Below are 23602 nucleotides of genomic sequence, written 5' to 3'. Positions count from 1 at the left end.
CAGCAAGGCCTGAAGATCCTTCTGTTTAAACAAGCCTTCTGAGTTCATGGCCTTTTTAAATGGCCTGATTCCTTACGATTTGCTGCTATATGCTCTTTTTTACCTGACTTTTTATCTGACTACTGTTTTTATTATATCTGTTAATGTGTTATTATGTTTTTATCTGTTTGCTAATTCATGTTTTAATCTGTTTTTAACTGTTGTAAGCCGCCCTGGGTCCCTTTGGGGGGAAGGGCGGGGTATAAATAAAGTTATTATTATTATTAAGTTTGGCCCAGGTGACAATCAGGAAGTCAGGGTCAGGTTTGTACACAATTGCTTCAGTTTATACAGGCCAAGCTAAGAATAGAACTTATTTTCTTCATTTATCATACCTTAGCCATTGGGTTACAACTTGGAGAGTCACTTTCATTACACTTTGGATTCTCGGAGCCTTTGAATTTATTCAATTTTTCGGAACAACCTCATTCAAGCAGGCAAACCATGCACATAAATGTTTGCTTTCTCATCTCAACAGAGGTTGTGCATTTGGATACATATAAGACAATGCTTTTAATGGGCATATGCATTGTAGAATGTTTATACTTTTTAAAAGTGAGTCTTTACATTTTTAATGTTTGAAGCGAATAGGGGATTTCTGATCAACTCCATGACATAACAAACATGGAATGGAAATAAGTAAAAGAACAAATATTGGCATAGCAATATCGTTCTTACCAGTCATATATTGCATTGTTCCTGGTACTTTGGTAATACAAAAAACTATCTCAGCTTGACTGAACGAAGCATCTACTTTTCATCTTCAAACTGAGGCAGAAGTTCCCCTTATGAAGAGCCAAACGATTGTAATTTTTTTGTCTTCATCTTATCTGTCTTCAAACTTTTCATAATATGTTTGCTACCTTGAAAGTTTTATACTGAAAGGCAGAATTTGATCATTTCCCATTGTGTTTTTGAAACATACCTGATCTCTAAAAGCAGGGACAGGCCATGACTCAGGTTCAAGTCCTGAAAACACTTTTTCCCACTTGTAACTGAAGCCAGAATTGAGTCAAAAACTAGGGCACTGTAAAAACTTGGGCGTGTCAAAAACTTGGCACTGACTTGGGAGGGTTTACCCTAAAAAAGAAATAATGGACTCGATTTAAGACTCACTTGTGGGTGCTTGCTTGTGTGTGCTTGTTTTTCTCCCCCACTGCTTCTGTGATTTGACTTGTTTCTCAAAAAGACTTGAACCTGAGTAAAAATGACTTGAAAAACAGCTCTGGATGAGTCGCAACAACTGCCTGTTATGACTCATGGGAGACTTGAGTCAAGGCTGGTGAAGACTCGGAACTCGATGTGAGCCTTGGTGCTATAACTTTGGCAACTCCCTGGCTCCAAACATACTTTGCCATCTAATCTTAACATGCTGAGAACTGCTGGGAACTTAGAAATACCACAATCCTTAATCCATTTTTGCCTGGTCCACAAGTATACACATTTGGTCCTTGTTGCATATTTGAAATGTTGGACAGAAATGGTTTAAAATGAATTTAAACTCAACTGAAGCCAAAATGGATTTTTACAACTTTGACGTAACCAGAAGTGTCCTAAATGTAGACTGTTGTATTGCTCAAGAGACAAATACCCATGGAAAGACTGTTGTTTCCAGAGCACCTTAAAAAAGAAAAGGAGTGAACAGGAGCAGCTTTATTAAAACCAACCAAAGTTTATTTATAGAAGTCTATACATTTGTAACGAATGCTGCCGAGACATCAATGAATTAAAGCAAATAAACCCATCCCTCCCAATGAGCCTGTGTTGTCGTCACTCACTGTCACATGCACTTAAAGAGGAGAAAACATAACACCTTCATACACAATTAGTTCCATAGTTATTTGAGAAAAGTTACGCCCTCAATGCATTATTCTGTGGGAAAAACAGACGGTGTACAAGAACTCGGCATCCAGTACTTCGGTAAAAAGCAGAATTTCGTAAAGGGACACGTGAGGACAATTGCCTCGTTCACTTTTGCATTCTTAATACAATCCTTCCTTCCCTGTTTGATGTGATCAACTCCTTTAACCCAATTGGAAAGGAAAAACCGATGCATTATTGACAACTTAGGGATGTCCTCAGTATTTTGATTACGAAGCCCCAATGTCAGGAGGTGTACCTCTGCTACAAGGGTCTGTTGTGGACTGCCATGATATATAATTAGGTGGAGTCATAAGAAAATAGTTCCACCTTTGCTTGCTCCTCTTGCTCCTATGTCATAGCTTTGTAGAAATTAGTGGGCAATCAAAACCTCGCAGTAGTTTTGCAGTTCTATTTTTCTACATCAGAAGTGTTGGTGCGGGGGAGACTGGCTACTACAGATGATGTTGCTGGCAAAATCAAGTGGTATAGATGCATATCTACATAGTGTATCATGATGGCTCCCAAACAGCTATACACTGGCAGATTCTAGAAAACCACTTAAAAAAAGTTAGAAGCAAATATGTAAATAAGAATCCACACAAGAGCTCAAGAAAAGTTGCTAGAAAAAAAAGGCAGAAATAAAACCAGAATGATTACATATTTACACAATAGCCCGCAAAGCTATGGACCATCTAGTAAATAAAGCCACAAAGTTTACATGACTTGACAAAAACTGCTTTGGGAGAGGATTGTGTTTCCCCCCCTCTTTTCATCAGGATTTACACAGTTACGTGTCTCCCTAGTCTTAAATAAAGAATTAAGAAGAAACAGATTAAAGCATCGATAAGGATCCCACAGATCACAGCGACAAGATTCAAATTTCTATTCAGATGTAGGTAAACATTCGCTGGACTTGCTTAAAAATATTTCACATGTTAGGATTTCTTTTATCCGAAAGTCAGGAAAACATCCTAATGTAAAGAGGACTTTCCAGCACTGATGCTTGTGTGACCTGTCAGATCACTGGCATGTAGCAAGGTACATAGTTCTCAGTTCAGGATAACTCACTGTAATTCATTTTGAAGAACTCTTTGATAAATCATTTATTTACACTTCGATCTTTACACCTGAGTGATTATCAAGCAGTCATCTTGTTCCTATTCAGACATTCCATACATACAATCTTTGTGCTAGAATTTCACTGCACATGTTGTACCAGTTACATATAGGTCAAACAACTGCCCTCTTGTTTTTTTCTAGTCTCATTTCTACTGTATCTTTCCCATTCTGCAAAACAAGATAAAAAATTTAACAAGAGGCAAATAAAGATATCTGGCTTGGAAAATGAGGCAAAATGAAGACTGAATGATTATATTGCTGGGGGGGGGGGGAAGGGACACACCCAAGTAGCAGCCAAGGATGGTGAAGTGCCTGCATCCACCTGCAACAGAGAATTCAAGGGACATGTACTACTGCATTAGAAAGCAAGACACTTAGAGAGAAGTGGGGAAGGGATTGTTGTAAGTCTGAAGAAAGATGGGAAGTTACACAACTATTGTCAGCCAGACTTTTTGTTTAGTTAAAAAAAAATCACATTTACTAAATTGCCTCTGCTGTTTCGGATGCTCAAACATAGCTGGTAGAAATTCAAGACAGCTGTAAAGAACTGTGACAGACAGATACAAATAGTACTGCAGATTAAAAATGATAAAAAAACTATCAGGAAAAAATTCACACAACCCACCCACCCCCACAAAAATGTACACTGTCAACCTAAGCCAGTTTGTAGAGATGCCCTTCTCCAAAGCTAGGAGCCAGGGGGAAGAAGAAGAAAAAAGTGCAAGTGACCTTCAAGCCTCAAGAGGTCTTGTGCCACCATTCAACTTTCCTTGCCTGTGGTGGTGAGACAGCCAAGTGCTAAACACTGCTTTCACCACCAAAGATTCCAGCAGAAATCCAGACTCCAGGTTAACACTGAATACTCACAGCCAAACCTGCTGTGTTTAAAAAAAACCTAAAATTACCATGGATCCATATTTGTGGGTGGCAGGAGAAAAGGGCAAGAAGGGAGGTCTATACAGTAAAGAGTCAATGATTTATATTACAGATGGCTGGCAATTTCAAGGAGTCTCTTCCCAGCTCTTGTGCTGCTCCAAACCCAGAAGGGCAAACTGAAGAGGGAGGGAAGAAAATAAAGGTGGGGGGCATCATGTAGCATGCAGGATCAGAAGCAGCAGAGTGGGTATGCTCAAATAAGCCCCCGCCTTTTCTTGTAGTCCTCCAGGTTCAGTGATCGCCGAGGGGCACCATCTTTTGCTGGGGGAGCCTTGGAGGTGATGGCCAGTGTTTTCGACTCTGTTGGAAAACAAACACATACAGAAGGAGACATATAAAGTTCACATGCTCTTGGCCCACGCCTAGTTTGTTCCTACACTGGCCTCACATAAAAGTGATCAAACCAATGTTTGCTTTGTTAAGGTTTTTCTTAACAAAGCACTCGATTCTTGATGACAACTTCAGCAGAGATTCAGTGCTGGGCATCCATCCCACATTATCAGTAGAGTGCATTATTGGCCCACAGCTATTTCTGAGAAAAGGTGTTCTAATTAAGTTTCAGTGCACAAGGTGATATGCCCATCTATGAAAAAAAAAACCACAGCAATTTCACCAGTGTTTCTTGTTAAGAAACACAGTATCATATGTAGCAGTATTAGGTGACTTGTGTCAGACTGTATCTGGAGGACAGAAGGGGGAATTTTACAAAGAAAAATTGCTGTTAATTTTCCAGAAGAGACAAGCCTCAGTTACTGCACCATCCTCTACTGTACCACACACTTTCAGCAATAAGTCACCTCTGCTAACAGACAAGCTTCTGTAGTTTTGCAGCAGATATGAAGAGGTCACTCCAATGCGTGGGGGCTGGGGGATAAGAATAGGCTGGAGGCTGGGGGAAAAGAACTCCTGGGGCTGGGGGATAAGAATAGGCCCTCTGTTTGGCTGTACTTGTCCTAAGAGCTGACTAAACAGCCACCAGGTAGATGGGACGCGTTAGCCTGGGAAGGCAGCTCATCTGAGAGAAGGAAAACTGATCCCAAACCTCCACTGCCTTGTGGCTACATCCAGTTATGGAAAAGGCTTCAGGAGTCAACCTTGAGGCAAAATGGCTGAACACAGTCACGTTCTGGCAACTCCTGTGACGCAGCTGGAACCAACCGTATTGGCTTCTGCCTTTCCATTGGACCATTTCAGCAACGTGGAGAGGGGGGATTTGCTGCATGGGAAACAGTCTATCCTCCATATCTACTTTACCCAGGCTTTGCACACTGGAGAGGACACTCTGTTCCAGAACCACCATTCAGAGCGCGATACCATAGTCTTCTGAGACTGAAGGATGCCAACAACTCCAATGCATATGTACTTAAGTGTAAGTTTCACTGAACTTATCAGTAGGACTTATATTCTCACTTAGTGAAGAGTGTTTGGTCAGTAAATCTGCTCCTGGTTTCTAGTACTGTCAGGTCAATGACTGCAAGGACACAGGAATGACTAAAAAATACTTCTCACTTATGTTGAAGTTGTATAGAACTACATTCTACAAGTAAACTTGTTAGGCCCTTTCCCACAAAACGTCTGGCTATGGACCCAGCTGCAATTCATCAGTTGCTCTGTCCTAGACATTGTTCATTGGCATCCTTCAGTCTCAGAAGACTATGGTATCACGCTCTGAATAGTGGTTCTGGAACAAAGTGTCCTCTTCAGTGCGCGAAGCTTGGGTAAGGTAGATATGGAAGATAGACTGTTACCCATGCAGCAAACCCCCCCTCTCCATGTCACTGAAATGGCCCAATGGAAAGGCAGAGGCCAATACTGCTGGTTCCAGCGGCGTCTCAGGAGTTGCCAGAACATGACAGTGTTCAGCCATGAACTGCCTCAGGGACTCCGGCTCTGGATTTTGCTTCGAGGTTGACTCCTGAAGCCTTTTCCATAACTGGATGTAGCCGAGGCAGTGGAGGTTTGGGATCAGAGTTTTCCTTCTCTCAGATGAGCTGCCTTCCCAGGCTAACGAGTCCCATCTACCTGGTGGCTGTTTAGTCGCCTCTTATGACAAGTACAGCCAAATGGAGGGCCTATTCTTAATCCCCTGCCCCCAGGGGTTGTCCTAGACAAATCACCAAGCTTTAAGGAACTCCCATTACTTCTTTCATCATCTTCATAATGATTACTACGGCACCATCAGCTATGGGTACTCTACAGAGTAACAAATAGTGACAGGTTCCTGCCCCATACAGGCTGAGGACACAAGCTCCTAGTACTGCTGACCCTTCCTCTGAAGCAGCTGCAAAAGCAGGCTATAAGACCCTTGAGCTGGCAGGCAGGAGCTGCAAAGGGCACTGGTAAAATCAGCACCACTTCAGGGAAAACCAACAGCACTTTTTCTCCATGAGGAAATAATTTCCATATCTGACCAGCCACTGTATTTATTGCATTTTGAGCTTTCTTAACCCACAGTAATAACCAAGAGCGCAGTCCTGTTAGCAGGAGCTCATTATTTCAAGTAGAACTAGAAGTTACAGCAGTGATAAAATCAATGTACATAAAATTAGTTCCATCTTCCATTCACAGACTTCGCATTTTGGTTAAATTTGTCAGTTAGTGCAGGAAGCTGATTATCGCCACCTTTCCGTCCTCCAGAAGCACTACTTACCTGAGCTTGGAACCTGGAGATCAATCTTCACATCAAAATCGTGCACTTTGAAAAGATCCTCTGAGAGGTCACTGGCTGATTTTGAATTCATATCTTTGTCTTTTCCCTGACTCTGAAATAAAGAAAAAAAAAGAAAACTTTCAACATCAAATAGCACACAAAAAGTAGGCCGCAGAGTCTAAACCAAGAGAGGACCAACTTATTAGTTGCCTGGATGGCTATGGAATGGACCTCCATTTAGGAAACTCCATTTAGTTTCCTTCACATACTAAACAGACTCCAATATTTTTGGGCAGATAAGCTCTACAGAGTGAGGTCTATGTTTAAAATGCAACTGGTTATATTTCTGCAGGTTGCAATGAGTTGTATGACAACAAGATAAACGCAAATAGAACAGCAAAAGGCCGAGGATACTTGCCTTGTTCATATCCTTTGGAGCATCAGGCAATACACCAGATCCATATTTTGCATTCAGTTGGGCAAGGATAGCAGCTTGGACAGCAGGATCTCTGGACTGTAACAAAGGGAAGAAATTCAACATCAACTCAATCACTGCAGATCTTCTAGCTTTAAAATTCTATCACAATGAAGATGTACACACAACTGTAACTACATGCTGATCTGTGGAGTACAACTATAGCTGTTGTCATTCCAAATGTAATTAAGATTTTTAGTGATGGTTAAAAGGCAATTAGTATTCTGCTTTATCTATGCACAGCTGGATGTGCTTATCAGTAAGTATGTCATTCTGCTGAAGCAAAACATGAATAAGGTTCTTGTGTGCAGTGAACTATAGACTACAGCATTCTGTGATCGTAGTTCATATCTAGAATTAGTGTCACATGCCTGGATAGCTCTATTCCTACTGGTCACACCTTCACCATCTCCACATGTGAACCATCTACCCTGCTCTCAATCTCTACATTTTACTTACGTTAGAGACTATTGTGGGTTTGCACTGTCGCCTAGTAAAGGGGTCCATCTGCTGGTTTTTCATATTGTGACTTTCAGCCTGCAAAAAGAAATAAGAACTCTGCAGTCATCTTCTTTCACCTTTTTCAGTTCAATCTTACAAAGCACTGTAGCAAGAAAGGTCATTCCACATGATACTGGAAGGCTCAATTGCCAATATCTTCGCAAGTCAAAGAGTAGGCTCATACACAATTCTAATGTACAATTAGTACTTCTTAAATTCCAAGGATATTCATTCATACTTTCTTTATCTCTCACACACACACTCTCCCCCAACACATGCATGCACTTCCTACACACACGCATGCACAGTTCCTTCTGGTCTAGAGGGTAGAGCCTCCGTCTGCCTGAAGATAACATCCACAAGGTCGCCAGTTCGAGGCCACCAGCACCGTGCGACCTTGAAGCAGCAGACAAGCTGAAGCCGAGCTATTCCATCTGCTCTGAGCGTGGGAGGATGGAGGCCAGAATGTGAAGCCAGATCGGAATGAAACACCTGAATGTAGTGGTTCTTGAAAGAAAGAACCTTCTTTCAAATTGTAAAAATCCCTATTTAATAAGGGATTTAAATAAAGCCTGCCTATGTAAACCGCCTTGAATAAAGTCTTGAATAAAGACCAAGAAAGGCGGCATATAAATACCTGTTATTATTATTATTATATTCTGCTGGTGGATTGAGTACAAAGAACTGTGAGTAGAAGCTAGATCACTGTTCTGAGTGCAAGAACAAATAGGTTCTCCAACAGTTTTCCTGCTTCCATTAGTGCAGGAGAAGAGAAGGCAGCCTCCAGCAATTCTCATTTTATTCTTATGTTCCTGCATTTGCAGGTTTGCTCCATAGCAGGTGGGCTTCAAGTGTACCACTATTGCAATTCTAAAGTAACAGAAATGCACACAAAAAAATATGCACACTAAAAAAAATTGCAACCAGTGCATACTCAATCATTAGAAAGGGATGCTACTTGACAAATCTGCAGTAATTGTTTGACACTGTGCAGTTGCCCAGAAGATGGAGTACAGTTGTAAAAAATTCCTTCTCACAAATACGAGGAAAAAATCCAAATATTTAGCTCAGAAAACCACCTTTTCAAGTGACAGTATATTCTGCATTCTTTGCCCTGCCCCATTATCATCACCACTCACCACTAAAGCCTTTTCAGACTCCACAATGTTCCATTCTCTATTCCTCTGATTGATATAACTGCAAACAGAAAAAGTCCCAGTTACCACTTATTGAAGCAAGAAATTTCCATTTTATTAAAAAGGTTGTTTAGGTTAAAAAAATGTCACTTCCTGACTAACACATTTCTTTTGGTGACGAATTAAATTAGGGATTATCTCTGAAAATTGGCAAAATGGCTATTTCTGTCCTGGTGAAGCAAACTAGCAGATCAGTCTACAATAAGATTCCAGAATTGATATCATAAACACACTGATGTTAAGAGGGCTACTGAAACTTCCTGATAACTCCAGTATGACAACATTCTGTTTCTGTTTCTTAACCCCTGCTAACTGGGTAAGAGTCACTCTTTCAAGTGGGTGCTCCTCTTTTTAGCAGGGGAAGAGTAACTGGCCCACCTCACCCCAGCAGTGTCTTTTCTAGTGGCTGCCTGCTGGTGTTCTTTTGCATCTTTTTAGATTGTGAGCCCTTTTGGGACAGGGAGCCATTAGTTATTTGATTTTTTTCTCTGTAAACCGCTTTGTGAACTTTAGTTGAAAAGCAGTATATAAATACTGTTGTTGTTGTTGTTGTTGTTGTTATTCAAAGTTTGAGCCTACCTGATGGCTGAAATATTTTTTGTCCTCTGACGATCCAAGGCTTCTGCTCTCTCCTCCAACTCATTAAGCTGATCTTGAATCTGTTTTGCCCTGTCCTGGTCTCCCATGTCTTCTGCCATGGCCTTCAACCAAAAAAAAAAAAAAAAGGAGAGATTTGCTTTGTCCTGGATCATCATAGCAGCACCCGTTATACAGATCAGAGTTTTATTAAAAAATCATACCAACATATTATATTAAAGAGGTAGCTTCTCATTTTCTTTCCTGCATATTTCAGGAACAACTACAATCGGACCCATAGGTCAGGAAAAACAATTATAAGTTCAGTGGTGTCATTTTATATAATTATTTTAGCTATTGCTTCATAGTGTAAGATCCGATCATAAGATGGATCTAGGGTGTCACCTACTGGCAGTGATAGGAGTTTAAGGTTTAGTCTATCAAAAATGAATAATCTGTCTTCACTTGGGACAAAACTGAACTTCATAAAGCTAACAACATGAACTGAATCCACCCTGGAAATTCACACACTGAAACTAGGGTATATAATTATAAGGTAGACAATTCAAATGATGCACAATCAAAACTGAAAGGTTCATGAACAAGACTGTCACTAACAAAAATTTTGGGAGAAAAATACTCGCAATTACAAGAAGCAAATCCCCCCTCCCCCCCAAAAAAATTGAGTGGTATTAAGGAAAGGCATTTAGACAGACAGGCATCTAGCAGATTTAGCCTTCCAGCAAGAGGTTATCTTCATGCACAATTCCCAGTTCTACCATCTTTTACCTTTTCTTTTAGTAACTGCGTTTTCTTCATGGCATAATTTGGTGGTGCTTTCCGGAACCTCTCTTTCTCTTTTACAATCTACAAATGGACGTCAGAAAAATTGGTTCTTAGAGGAATGCCTGGAACTTGCAAATAAGACAACTGACTCCATTAGCTAGTACAAGGTAGGTTTTGTTTTACACTGCTGTGGCTCACTTGCTTCAAGCCTTTACAAGCCATCTAGTTCCTGTTTCACTCACTTTGTAGCCTGCTTGAAATTCTGTTCCTGACCAATATTTATACACTGCTGGAAGGTGCACTTAATAATTTGTCTCATCATCAGCTGTTGCATGCTAGCTGCAATTCTAGTGGTAAGCCACAATCTATCAAGAGAAACTGCAGTCCACCTCCATTGTAAAGTGATTACAGACCATAACTGAAGCAGAGCAGAGCTAGTCTAGTTTATGGGTAGATGCTGTAAAAAATCTTATTATTATTAACAGTAATCTTAGGGCCCAATTCAATCCAACTCTCTCTAGTACTGATGCAGTCGTGCCCATGGAGCATGCGCTGCATCCTGCAGTGGGTAAGCAGTCACGGGGTCTTCTTCAAGGTAAGGGAAATTTGTTCCTTCACCACAGAGCTGCATTGTGGCTACATCGGCACTGGAAAGTGGAACAGGACTGGGCCCTTAATCCTTCATAACACCTTAAAGCAGGCAGAACAAAGATGATGGCAAGAGAACCAAAGCAGAGCCTTGAATCATTCAGTTATAAAGTCCCTACACCATCTTATCTTTATAGAACCAGAATTTGGCATCCGAGAACATCTCTGTTCTTTAAGACCTCACCTACCTTTCCATTACGAACCTTCAATTGCATGGTTCCAGCTCAAAAGTACATTTTCTTCATTTACCTCCTCAATATCCTGGTCATTAAATTTATAGTTGAGGGCTTCTTTGATGGACACTTCCTTCTTGTTTATCTCATCTAGTGTGGGTAACTGCATCCCAGCAGAAAACATCTAGTAAAAAGAGAGTAAGCCTCAAAAGACTTCATTCACTGAACTTGGCAAAAGCTATTTGGGAAAATTGAAACATTATAGCAAACTTACAGCTTCCTTCCATTTCATGAACTCACTCTCCGTGAATTCTTGATTGGAGACAAACTCTAAACGAAACACACGCTGATCACTACCATGCCTGTGAAGAGAAAAATTTCTTATGAACCAGTTTATGATAACCACTTCTGTTACCTCCCAATAAGAGAAGGGGCAGTGTTAGATACACACACCAAGGAGTGCGCATTCTAAACTTGGCTACAGAATTATCCATCATACTATATTACAGGGGTTAATGTAACAACTTGCTTAATGTAAGAGCCACATACGTTAAACTTCAGATGCTTGAAAGCTGAAATATTTAAGAAGCATTTAAATTCTTAAATATATACTCACTATGAACATTAAACTTCTGTTTTAACCCAGTGAACTCAGTTTATACCCGGTCAATAATTATAAAGCTTGAAAATTTCTTAATTAACTTTTATATTAATTGTGATACAAAAAGGAGCTCAGTCAACATACAGTATTTCCATGAGCTGCACATTAAATGTCAAATAGCCACATGTGGCTTGCAAGCTGCCGTTTGGCTTCCTCTGCTATATTATACCTGCCCCAATGCTACCTTAGACGCAGAAAGTTCTCATTCCAAATGAGATAGTAGAGGTAATATTTGTACTACACTCACCTTATCCCAGCCATTTTCAACCACTGTGCTGTGGCACACTGGTGTGCCGCGAGTGGTTCACAGGTGTGCCACAGGAATTTGGGGGAAGGTAATTTGTTAATAGAGCCAATGGGAGATGTGAGCCCCCACTGGCAGCACGGTGTGCCTTGTCAATTGTCAAAAGCCTGATGGTGTGCCTTGACCATTTAGTGCCTTGTCAGTGTGCCATGAGATGAAAATGGTTGAAAATCACTGCCTTATCCAATTTGTATGTTTGTTCAGGTACCTCATACTATTTACGTCTCAGAGAAAATACCAACAATTATTTGACTTTCTATTGCTTAAGGAGAGGAAAAATTCTGACATTTGATTACCACATTCCCTTTATGCAGGGGATAGTCACACCAAAGTGATTAAATATTAATTCCCGATATCTTACCTTAACTGCAGCCCTTTGTTTGTCCTGGTACCCCCAAGCTGATAAACTTTTGCAGTTTCTACAACACCAGTTATTTCTGCCACCTATGCATATGAAGAGAAAGAGACAAATAAGACAAGCTCTTAAACTCATACTTTTTCCAGCAACGAAAAAAAAAGATTTGAGACAGCAGAAGCAATAAAGAGCAATTACAAAAGAAGCTGGAGCAAATGTTCATGTCTACTGATAATCACTATGGATTTAACTATTCAATTTGAAACAGGAAGGCCTTATCTTTAAAACACACAATCTAAATGCATTAGTTTTAAAGTTAAAGGTTTTCTGTGAAGGACATTTGAAGAATATTTTTTGACGCTAATTAATAAAAACAGGGTAGTGGACAGAAAAATAAAAAAGAATTCATAGTCAATATTATGCATTAGTCATTTACACCATATTTTGGAAAGGCAAGTTCTTGCACCTCTAACAGCTCACAAAAGATGGGAAGGCTTTGCTGTTCATACAGCCAAGAAGAAGAAAGTCTGGTTGGGTCCCCCCCAAGAAAACTCACCCTATAGACTGGCTTGCTATTGTGGTTTCCTATGCCAATGCGCACAAAGCAGCCTGTGACAGTCTTGGCAAAGAAAGGCATGTGACACCAGCGCTCCAGTTTGTGCCGAGATAATCGAACTCGATTCAGTTCTTCAGGCAAGGACACTGGCTGTGATTTTGGAGGAATTTCTTCTTTTCTAATGTGACAAAGAGGAAAAACTATGCATATCTTCCAACAGGAAGAGAGTCAACAGTGCTTTATGTTCAAATGCCAGAATCCCACATTCACATACTCTTGGTAGCCAATTTCTGTATTTGATAACCAACCAGCTGAGTTCTCCAAAGTTCTTGTTATTTATGGAAGAGGTTCTTCTAGAAACCTAAGTAGCTTCTACAAGTTCAGTGGTAAGTTTAGAGTCAGCCAATGGTTTTTTGCTACTCAAACTGAACAGGTTCCAAACCACTAAAGACAACCATATTTTGAATGTACTTCTACCATTTGCATTTTAATACTTGGTGCTAGGTATAAGATAAAATGAGTACATTAGTACATTGCACACCAAGATTGCAGAAACCATTACATAACCCAAAGACAAGCAAGCACTCCTTGGCTGACACACAGAAGCTGGCAATGCAAACAGAAAACACATTTAAGTTTTAAACCTGATTCTCTTTCCCCAAACATCAAGATACATTCAGTACTCACTCTTCCTCCTCATCAGAAGAAGATGACCTTGATGAACGATCAGTTTTCTCACTAGATTTATCGTCTTCTTCTTCCTCTTCATCATCTGAATATACTTCACTGGTTTTTAAAGGCTGTTTCTTTGCAAGCAACTCAGCTACAAGGATAAAGGAAACAACTTCGTTTCTCTGCCTAGAGATTCCTTTAGTTTAATAAGTGCAAGCGAATGGAAAAGAGATCCTAACTGAAGCTGGAAATCAGAATGCATCTATAACTGAATTTACATCAAGTTTGCTTCATGAATGAAGTTTTAAGAGTAACTGTAATTTTCCTAACTGCTAGCAGTCAAGGCACACACCAGAATCTGTAGAGCTGTGCAAGTAGTTTCGTATGCACAAGAGGGCAGTGGCATCACTAGGGTTCATGTCACCTGATGCAGGATGCCAGCGCGTCACCCCCCATGCAGTGGGCGGGGCAACACCCTAGGTGGTGGGTGTGGTGCTGTACCATCACTCTGCCCAGTTTTTTGGCTGTACCTTTTGATAGAACAAAGATGACGCATTGATTGATATATAACACGAAGGTATTCTTCCAAATTATGATTTTAGTGATTTTGGTCACTAGTGGTGTCACACCCTCCCAGGGTGTCAACTTACTAACACCTTATTGCAGCAGTTCTCAATCTTCTAGCACTGGAACCTACTTTTTAGAATGACAATCTGTCCAAGACCCACCAGAAATGATGTCATGGTGGAAGTGACATCATCAGGCAAATTAAAATAAATAAGTATAAATATTAAAGTAAACAAATAATTAAATAAGCAGAAGCCAGTCCTGGTCTACCAAGTGAATTTCCTCTGTAGCCTGCCTGCAATAACACCCCCACTCCAAAATCAGTAAGGTTTTCAGCCTTACCCAGTGCCCAGTTCAATTTAAGAACTTCTGTTTAAACCAGATCACTGTCAGGATCCACCTGGCTTTGCAAGTCTCAAAAAGGTTTACCTTATCAGCTGAAGCCTCTTTTGATCTCTTTTGGGGGGGGCAGGGCAGGGCGAGGCTGCCTTAACAGAGCCCTTGTTTAGCTCCAGGTGCATAGGATCAGGACTATTCTGGTAGCCTTGCACTCTCCTTCACCTGATCCTCCACACCAGCCAAGGCATGTTTGCTTACTCACGAGTAAACTTGACCATGAGGCTTAGTTTCTCTTTCCGTAAGTCTCAATACATTCATCTGCCTGAAGCGAGGGACTTTCTTATCAGGTGTTTTTGGGGGCTACATTCTTTGGATTCCTCTCAGCCTGCCCTTTCCGACGGACTAAGGCAAGTTCACCTACTCGTGAGTAAATGCGCAATACATTTCACTTTCACTTTCCATAGAGATCCATGCATTTTTTGTTCTCGGTTTTTTTGGCCATAACTTTTGATAGGAAGGAGATATTTCACTCTGGTTTTCTGCATTGCCTTCTGCTCGAAATTCTGCATCCAACGGTATATAATATGATGGGGTTACTCCTAACCACCGCGATTTTAGCGCACTGCCCCAGTGCACATCACCCGGTGCAGACCACACCCCCCGCACCCCCTAGCGACGCCACTGCAAGGGGGCTTTGGGCTTGTGCGGCAAATTACTTTGAAAAGCTATTTATGATACTGCATAGTTGTTCACCACAAAAAGAAAGGAGTCCCCCACCACATTCACACCAAAAGCAGCTCTGACTGCAGGTTTTAGCAAAGAAACACAAAGTAAAAGAATGCCAGCTTAACTGCCATCTGTTGAAATCAGTTTAGTTCCACTGAGAATATCAAAGGAAAGAAAACAAGTTTCTTGGCTGTGACAATTAAAAGAACACTCAAGCAAAATAAACTTTCTCCACAATAACTTTTGTTACCTGACATGTTTAGGTATGTGCTGACATTCTGCCAGTTTTGTTTTGTTTAGGTCAATGGCAAAGAATGATCAGGTCCCACAAGCTATATTCCCTCTAAGGCAGTGGTTTTCAACTGCTCTGCCGTGACACACTTGTATGCCGCAAGGTAGCCTCAGGTGTGCCATGGGGCCAGAGGATGTAGGCAGCAGCCGCACGCGGGAGAAGTGGCTGCTTTGACCCTCACTCGGCAGCAGCGAAAAAGGAGCAGCCATGGCTGCTTTGCATCTCCTGCTGCTGAGCAAGAGGAAGGCTGCAACCCGATCCTCATTTACCTGGAAGTAAGCCCTGTTGACTATTATGGGGCTTATTTCTGAGTAGACATGCCTAGGATTAGGTATCAAGTCCCTTATCTGCCCTGCATGCTGATTGGGCAACCAGAAAAGCCTGGAGGAGGTCTGGGCGGAGTGAGAAGGAGGGAGCCAAGGGCAGGCAAGCAGGTAGGAAGCCAGCGAGTCTGCTGAGGCCACTAGCCTAAGAATGGGCTGGCTAAGGGTCCACGAGAGTCCCTTTTCCTAGCCACAGTTGCCTGCAGCTCTCCAAAGCGAACCTCCCTGCCTTGCTTTTGCCTTTCAGAGGAGGGGCATTGGGCCACAATCCTATCCACACTTTCCTGGGAGTAAGCCCCATTGACTATAATGGGACTTACTTCTGAGTAGACATGTCTAGGATTGGGCTTTTGGTCACACTTTTTTCTGAAATACAGGAGCAGCCAGTTGGGGGGAGAGAATGCGAGGCAAGGTGCTAACTGCAATTATGAGATGACAGGGTGGGTGGGGGAGAGGAGGAGAGAGAAGTGCCAATTGCCTGCTTGTGTATTTGAGAAAAAAGAGTGCAACCAAAAGCCCAATCCTAACCAGGTCTACTCAGAAGTAAGTCCCACAGGCACATTCCTCCCCCATGCCCCCCCCCAGTCTTTGGCTGCAATCCTAAGCACATTTTCCTGAGAGTAAGCCCCACTGAACAAAATAATACTTACTTCTGAGTAGACCTGGTTAGGATTGTGCCCTTTTTCATGTATTTAATTGTATTAATTATATTAATTAAAAATTAATTGTAATATAGTAATTTAATGTAAGCAAAAAACTGGGAGTGTGCCTTGACAATTTTAGTGCCTTGACAGTGTGTTGTGAGCTGAAAAGGTTGAAAATGGCTGCTCTAAGGGGTCTGTGCCAGCATGTGGACCCCTTCTTTTTCTGTGCAGTATTGCAACACTGTGCCCAGATGCTCGGTGATGATGTCATGCATTATCACCAAACTTCCAGGTTTTGAAGCTCCATGCTACAGAGAGCTCGACTCAGAGATGTGCAGCTGCACAGCTTACAGGGAACACTGCCTACAGGTCTTTAGGGAGAAGGTCAAGCTTTGGTTCTTTGGAGGGTGCCCCCATCTTAGTGGTTGTCTTTGGAGAAGCTATACCTTTGGAAAATTCCATGAGTAGTTGCACCGTGCTTGGCCACCAAATTCAAACCTGTTTACAAGTTTGCTACATCCAGAAAGACCATTATCTTCTTTCCTTACTCTTTCCCCTTTGTCTTTACACCCTACTTCCAGGTGCTACTGGAAGCACAACTTAAGAAGCCCCTGAGTCACTTTTCAAGAAGCCTCCCCCTGGGAAAGCTATCTCAGCTTCCTTGTCTTGCTTTCCTTCCTGGAATTAGCTTAGACTTCTGGTTGTGCCTTTTCCTCCACCTTTGAATCTGGAGATCACTATGTCTCAGCAATGATCCCTGTAATACCACTATCCTCATCTCAGCAGATAACCTTGCCCTTTGGTACCCAATCATCAGGCCCTCCAAACGTCCCTGTCTTCTGTGTCTCATGTGCAATCAAACTGACAACATACTTAATGTCCCCGTTTCCCCCCAGATGTCTTTGATTTCCCTAAGACACCATCATCTTGCTTACCCAAACTCTCTTCTGTGGCATAACACACCCCTTTTCTTTGTAAGGATAACCTTTTCTAACGCATAGAAGCTGCTAATATTTGGGGCCTAGCTGTTCAAGTTTGAGTGTGACCGTTGGATTGTATTTTGATTTCCCTTCCTAGTTATAATACCTTTATTCTCACAATATAACTATATATTGTTGATCTATATTTTGCCTTTTCCTATGTCCTCATTTCACGCCAGTCCACTGAGTTGTATCATAACCACTACACTCAGTTCTTGCACACATAGTTAATTTCCCCATGTGTGCATGTTACATGTTTTAATGTCCACCTGTGATCACAATTATTGAAAGCTACTTGAGGCAGCTGAATAGAATGAAATCAAGAAAGAGGAAAAAGATTTGGCGAGACTGAACTGTGTTCCCCTACACTGGTGATTTTCAACCTTTTTCATCTCATGGCACACTGTCAAGGCACTAAAATGGTCATAAGAACATAAGAACAGCCCCACTGGATCAGGCCATAGGCCCATCTAGTCCAGCTTCCTGTATCTCACAGCGGCCCACCAAATGCCCCAGGGAGCACACCAGATAACAAGAGACCTCATCCTGGTGCTTTCCCCTACATCTGGCATTTTGACTTAACCCATTCCTAAAATCAGGAGGTTGCGCATACACATCATGGCTTGTACCCCATAATGGATTTTTCCTCCAGAAACTCGTCCAATTCCCTTTTAAAGGTGTCTAGGCTAGACGCCAGCACCACATCCTGTGGCAAGGAGTTCCACAGACCGACCACACGCTGAGTAAAGAAATATTTTCTTTTGTCTGTCCTAACCCGCCCAACACTCAATTTTAGTGGATGTCCCCTGGTTCTGGTATTATGTGAGAGTGTAAAGAGCATCTCCCTATCCACTCTGTCCATCCCCTGCATAATTTTGTATGTCTCAATCATGTCCCCACTCAAGCGTCTCTTTTCTAGGCTGAAGGGGCCCAAACGCCGTAGCCTTTCCTCATAAGGAAGGTGCCCCAGCCCCGTAATCATCTTAGTCGCTCTCTTTTGCACCTTTTCCATTTCCACTATGTCTTTTTTGAGATGCGGCGACCAGAACTGGACACAATACTCCAGGTGTGGCCTTACCATCGATTTGTACAACGGCATTATAATACTAACCGTTTTGTTCTCAATACCCTTCCTAATGATCCCAAGCATAGAATTGGCCTTCTTCACTGCCACCGCACATTGGGTCAACACTTTCATCGACCTGTCCACCACCACCCCAAGATCTCTCTCCTGATCTGTCACAGACAGCTCAGAACCCATCAGCCTATATCTAAAGTTTTGATTTTTTGCCCCAATGTGCATGACTTTACACTTACTGACATTGAAGCGCATCTGCCATTTTGCTGCCCATTCTGCCAGTCTGGAGAGATCCTTCTGGAGCTCCTCACAATCACTTCTGGTCTTTAGCACACCATTAGTTTTTTAACAACTGACAAGGCATACCATGCTGTTTATGGTGGCTCACATCCCGCATTGGCCCTACTAATAAATGGCCCTCTCCCAAATTCTCGTGGCACACCTGGGGACCATTCTGTGTACCACGGCACAGTGGTTGAAAATGGTTGCCCTGCACAATTAGTAAGACAGTGAAGTGTCTTATAATGATATGTAAAGGTGAACGTTTGGACATCAAATGACAATCATATTACATGAACTGGAAATGCACTCCATTTCAGATAGTTTTCCGCTTGAACTTACCTGTTCTGTTCTTCCTTTTCTCTCTTTCTGCTTTCAGTTCTTCCATGGCTTGCGATTTCTTATCCAATTTTTCATCCCGCTTTGACCGCCGCTCTTTATTGTGCGACATTACCTGATAACATAACAAGCTCTTCAAGATCTAGTTGCATTTCAGGTCTAAAACAGTTACAGATACACATGCTTATAGCTACGTAGCCTTTAACATGATATCAAGATTATGCCAACACAGATTTGGGATGAGGAACAGAACTGCACTGAATAATCTCAGGGAGCAGCAACTATTTTGCCTTCATTAGCTTACAAAGCTGAGCACAGGATATCTTAACTGTAAATACATCTAGACATCATGCTATAGGGTTGTACCCAAAGCAATGTGAGAGGAAGAAAGTTTGTGTAAAGGTAGCTTTCGGCTCCATCCTGCTCAAGGAGGCCACTGAATTCCTTCCAAAAGGTGTTCCTAAGGGTTGGGGGACCTTTAGAAATGGGATGGCATTTGGTAGTATTGAAGAGGGGAATTTGCTGAAATTAAATTCCCCGCCCCCGCCCCCAAGGAACTGGAAAAGTTCCTTTCTATGAGCTCCCTTACACTCACCCTTGTTTGGATACAACCTATAACCACCAATACTTTGCAGTGCAGCATGACTGTTGCTTCATATAGCATCAATATGCATCCTAGGATGCATAATTTCAAGACCCTTCCTACCCTGTACGCATCTCCCCTGCATGTTAAACCACTGTTTCATAGAAGCCTAGAAATTCCCTTGAATTTTTTTTCTGAATATGAATAATCTTCTGGGACAAAGTATTTATATGCATGAGAACTGTCTTTGGCATTGGGTGAATTCTTTAGAAGTCTGCAAAGCTATGGTCACACCACATGCATCACTACCCCACCAAAAATGTTTTGTAAAAATTACACTGATAGGGAAATGACAGGCCATTTTCTTCAAAAGTCAATGATGCTCGCTTGCCGCCAATAGCCAAATGCAGATGCATCAATACAACCTATTCCTGCTCTACTGTCTGTGACTCAAAAACAAAATGTGGTCAACACAGTTTACCAGAGACTTCCTAGAAGATGGAAACAAAATACTTAGCTTTACAAAACAAACAAACAAACAAAACACCTCCTGTCAGAGGTGAAACTGTCAGAGTTTCACTGAGACAATTCTGTAATCTACTCAAAAATCCTTCAGTCTGAATTAAGGTTGAAACTTAAGTGATTTATCATTACCAAAACGAAGTACAGGGAATTTCTAGACAATGAGCTCTAGAAAATGAGCTTGTGCCATTTTCTACCTGGGATTCCTGGATCTGGGTGAGTTTTTTCTTCTCCTGTTCTTCTTCTTGCTTTTTCTTTTTCTCCTTCTTTTCTTTCTTTTTTGCCGTCTTTAATTTCTTTTTTATTTCAAACCTGATTCCAAAATAACATTAAAAGATTAAGAGACTGCAACAGTTTCAGAAAGCATTAGGACAGGACTGTTAAAATAGCATAGTGGATTAGAAATTTCAAAGCAAAGAAATTTGAAGTAGGAAGTGGAGTAACTTTGTAAGTTACATGGATGTTAGGAAACTGACCAGTTTTAAAGTGGAAGACCATGATCCAGAATTTGAGAGGTGAAAACAGTAGTTGATGGTTATCTTAAAAAATGCAGTCAGTTTTTGTAGCAAACAATTCAGATTATGATGAAAGAAACTGGAAAATATTCAGGTGCCAAATTAAGTTCAGCATCTACTGAGTTTGTATTTTATACACTAAAACCCCAGATTTGGCACTATCAGAATGAACAGCACACATGGTCAACTGGTTGTATGAGGAAACTGACAGCTTTATCTGGTCAATTCCTTTTTAGAAAGTTCCAAGTAAAAAAAAAAAAGTGGTTTAAATTCTACAATTCGCAGTGTATGCTTCAAACCAAACAATTCTACTTCAGACTAGAAGGGTTGTAAGAAGGGACCTATGCTATATAAATTGCAGATGAAAAGCAACTAACTAATCGTTATAGGAGATCCAGAGTCAGAAGATAGGACAATGGTAGAAGAATGCAAGTTCTACTTCTTTCAACAAAATCAGATACTACAGTATCTCTAAACCAGACATTTTCAACCACTGCGTTGTGGCACACTAGTGTGCCGTGAGCGGTCCACAGGAATGCCACAGAAATTTGGAGGAAAATCATTTATTAGTAGAGCCAATGGGGATGTGAGCCCCTACTGGAAGCATGGTGTGCTTTTGTCAATTGTCGAAAACCTGATGGTGTGCCTTGTCAATTTTAGTACCTTGTCAGTGTGCTATGAGATGAAAAAGACTGAAAATTGCTGCTTTAAACGTTTTTAAAGATATTTCAATAATTGACAGTTGGTAATTTAGCCACTGATGGAAAGAATGCAATTTCTTTGACCATTTCATTGTATTTACTTCTGGTTGGAGGAGTGCAGTATTTAATATGATTTATCCAAATCACAATAATCCCTTGAACAAACCCAGTTACAGAATATGCCAGGTTCAGCAAAGTGTGTTGCTTAGTAGTGCCAACTCTGGAGCAGTGAAAAGAAAATTAGTTAACATATGATAATTGTTTGTGTCCAGAAAAAGAGTCATTTGATATTCCTATGTACATCTACTCAACTTTAAGCTTGCCTTGAAACACACACACAAACCAACACTCTAAATGGTCAATAAGGACTGTTTTGAAGTACACTACACTTTCCTTGGAATACATAAACATAGAAAGGATGGTAACTGTATTAGAAGGGCTGAAACAGAGCAGGCGGTGTGTTCGTTCATACATGACACACTCTGAAATGGTTGTGTAAATTAAACTATTTACAATCTCACCTTCTCTTCAACACCTCTCTCTTCTCTATCCGATTAAACAACTCTTGTTCCCTCTCCTTCTCTGTCATCTGTTCAAGCCGAGCTCTATCCTCTTCATCACCCATGAGGTCTTCCCCATAGCCATCAGTGAACTCATCTTCAGAGGAGGAATCTGAGTCTGAGCTGGAACAGGAGCTGTTGCTTTCTGAGTCAGATACTTCACCTGAAACAGGTGAAACTTTTATGCCAACTGTACTGGCCCAGAATGCCAAGAAGTACGACAATATCAAAAAAGAATACAAAAACAAGAATGCCTAAATTTACATTTATCATTTAGTATATCCTGAGGGCTCAAGGCAGATTACAGCAAGCTATGATGATAAGATGCATCTTTGCTTCAGAAGATAAATGTCAACATATTGAAAATAAATGACTGAGAAATCTAACACACTCCAACTACTTTGATTCTTGTGTTAGCCGTGCTAACATGGCAGATGCATCTTCTGCAGAGGTCTTCTCTTATTACTGGAGGAGAGCAACAGTCCTTTACTGCAGAATGACATCTTTTTCACTGGCTGTTGCTGGCATGTTCTTCCTTTATGACTGCAAGCCCTTTGGGGGCATGGAAACATTTCTTCATTTAGCTATGTAAACTGCTTTGTGAACAACCTTGTTGAAAAGAGGTACATAAATATTCTTAATATCTTTCTTTATGAATTTCCATTTTCCAGTCAATATCCCTCAACCAATATTTTTCAATAGGATACAATGGGTTGTATCCTAACTTTAGTCATCACTAAACTTATCATACAACCCAATACCGAACTCCTTTCAGCTAGGCAGAGATTTCCACTCATATGTTACCATCTGAACAGTTCATACTTCAGGACACAGTCTCAGTTCTAATGGTTTTGGGTGAAGAAAATTGTTCTTAGAATGCAAAACTCTAATTCAAGGTGTTGTTTATGAGACCTTTCAAGTCCTACATGACTTGGGATGTGAAAACTTGAAAGCCCACTTTCTCACACATGAACCTGCCTGTACTTCCTGTTCTTCATCAGAGGCCGTGCTCCATGTCTCAACACTTGGGGAAGCTTGGTTGACTGGAACGTGAGATAGGGTCATCTTAGTTGTGAATACCCTTCCCTGGGAGGGCTTGCTTGCTCAGTCAATGGAGATTTTTTCAGGTGGGCAGTGAATGTTAGTTGACTCTGCCAATGCTACTGACTTTGAGTGTTTCCTGGTTATTGTTATACTTTGTCTCCTACTTTTATGTTTTTCATTGTGTTTCTGTTGTTGTATTTTAAAGTGTTATCAAATGCTTTGATGGTCCCTCTGTGGACGGAAGAGGGGGTATAAATAATAAGATACCGGAATTTATCACATACTTTTCAGTATCAGTTCTGAAGCCCTGAGCTAGAGTTGAACAATACAGACCACTGGTTATGACAGGCAGGATATCTTCTTAAATCCTTTTCAGTACCATGTTTATAGTAGACATGTTAGACACAAGCACAAGGGTAAGCCAACAGACTTTTTTCTTTTAGTTTCATTAGCAATTTGTGAAGAGAAGGCCTCTATTCTGTCAGCTGTATCAACAACATACATCTGAAATAGCAACAGGATGATGACTATTTACATATTGCCATGGCATAGTTCCAAGACAGTGGATGCACGAAGGAAGAGAAAAAGTACAGTGCAGAC

General features: G+C 41.1%; 1 protein-coding gene across 1 annotated transcript in view; it reads right to left on the bottom strand.

The window, feature by feature from the left end:
• Positions 1-1691: 1691 nt before the first annotated feature.
• Positions 1692-23602, bottom strand: part of RTF1 (RTF1 homolog, Paf1/RNA polymerase II complex component) — a 45161-nt gene continuing 23250 nt past the window's right edge. Inside the window, 15 exon segments of the mRNA XM_066630764.1 lie at positions 1692-4257; positions 6608-6719; positions 7026-7121; positions 7542-7619; positions 8723-8780; positions 9359-9480; positions 10145-10222; positions 11039-11146; positions 11237-11324; positions 12289-12371; positions 12839-13016; positions 13526-13661; positions 19081-19192; positions 20380-20494; positions 21920-22121. Coding sequence (XP_066486861.1) covers positions 4151-4257; positions 6608-6719; positions 7026-7121; positions 7542-7619; positions 8723-8780; positions 9359-9480; positions 10145-10222; positions 11039-11146; positions 11237-11324; positions 12289-12371; positions 12839-13016; positions 13526-13661; positions 19081-19192; positions 20380-20494; positions 21920-22121 — 1673 coding nt within the window. The 3' untranslated portion in view covers positions 1692-4150.

Source organism: Tiliqua scincoides, chromosome 1, assembly GCF_035046505.1.
Source record: "Tiliqua scincoides isolate rTilSci1 chromosome 1, rTilSci1.hap2, whole genome shotgun sequence".
Taxonomy (NCBI): domain Eukaryota; kingdom Metazoa; phylum Chordata; class Lepidosauria; order Squamata; family Scincidae; genus Tiliqua; species Tiliqua scincoides.
Note: the sequence above shows the minus strand (reverse complement) of the source record. Positions and strands in the feature narration are given on the sequence as shown.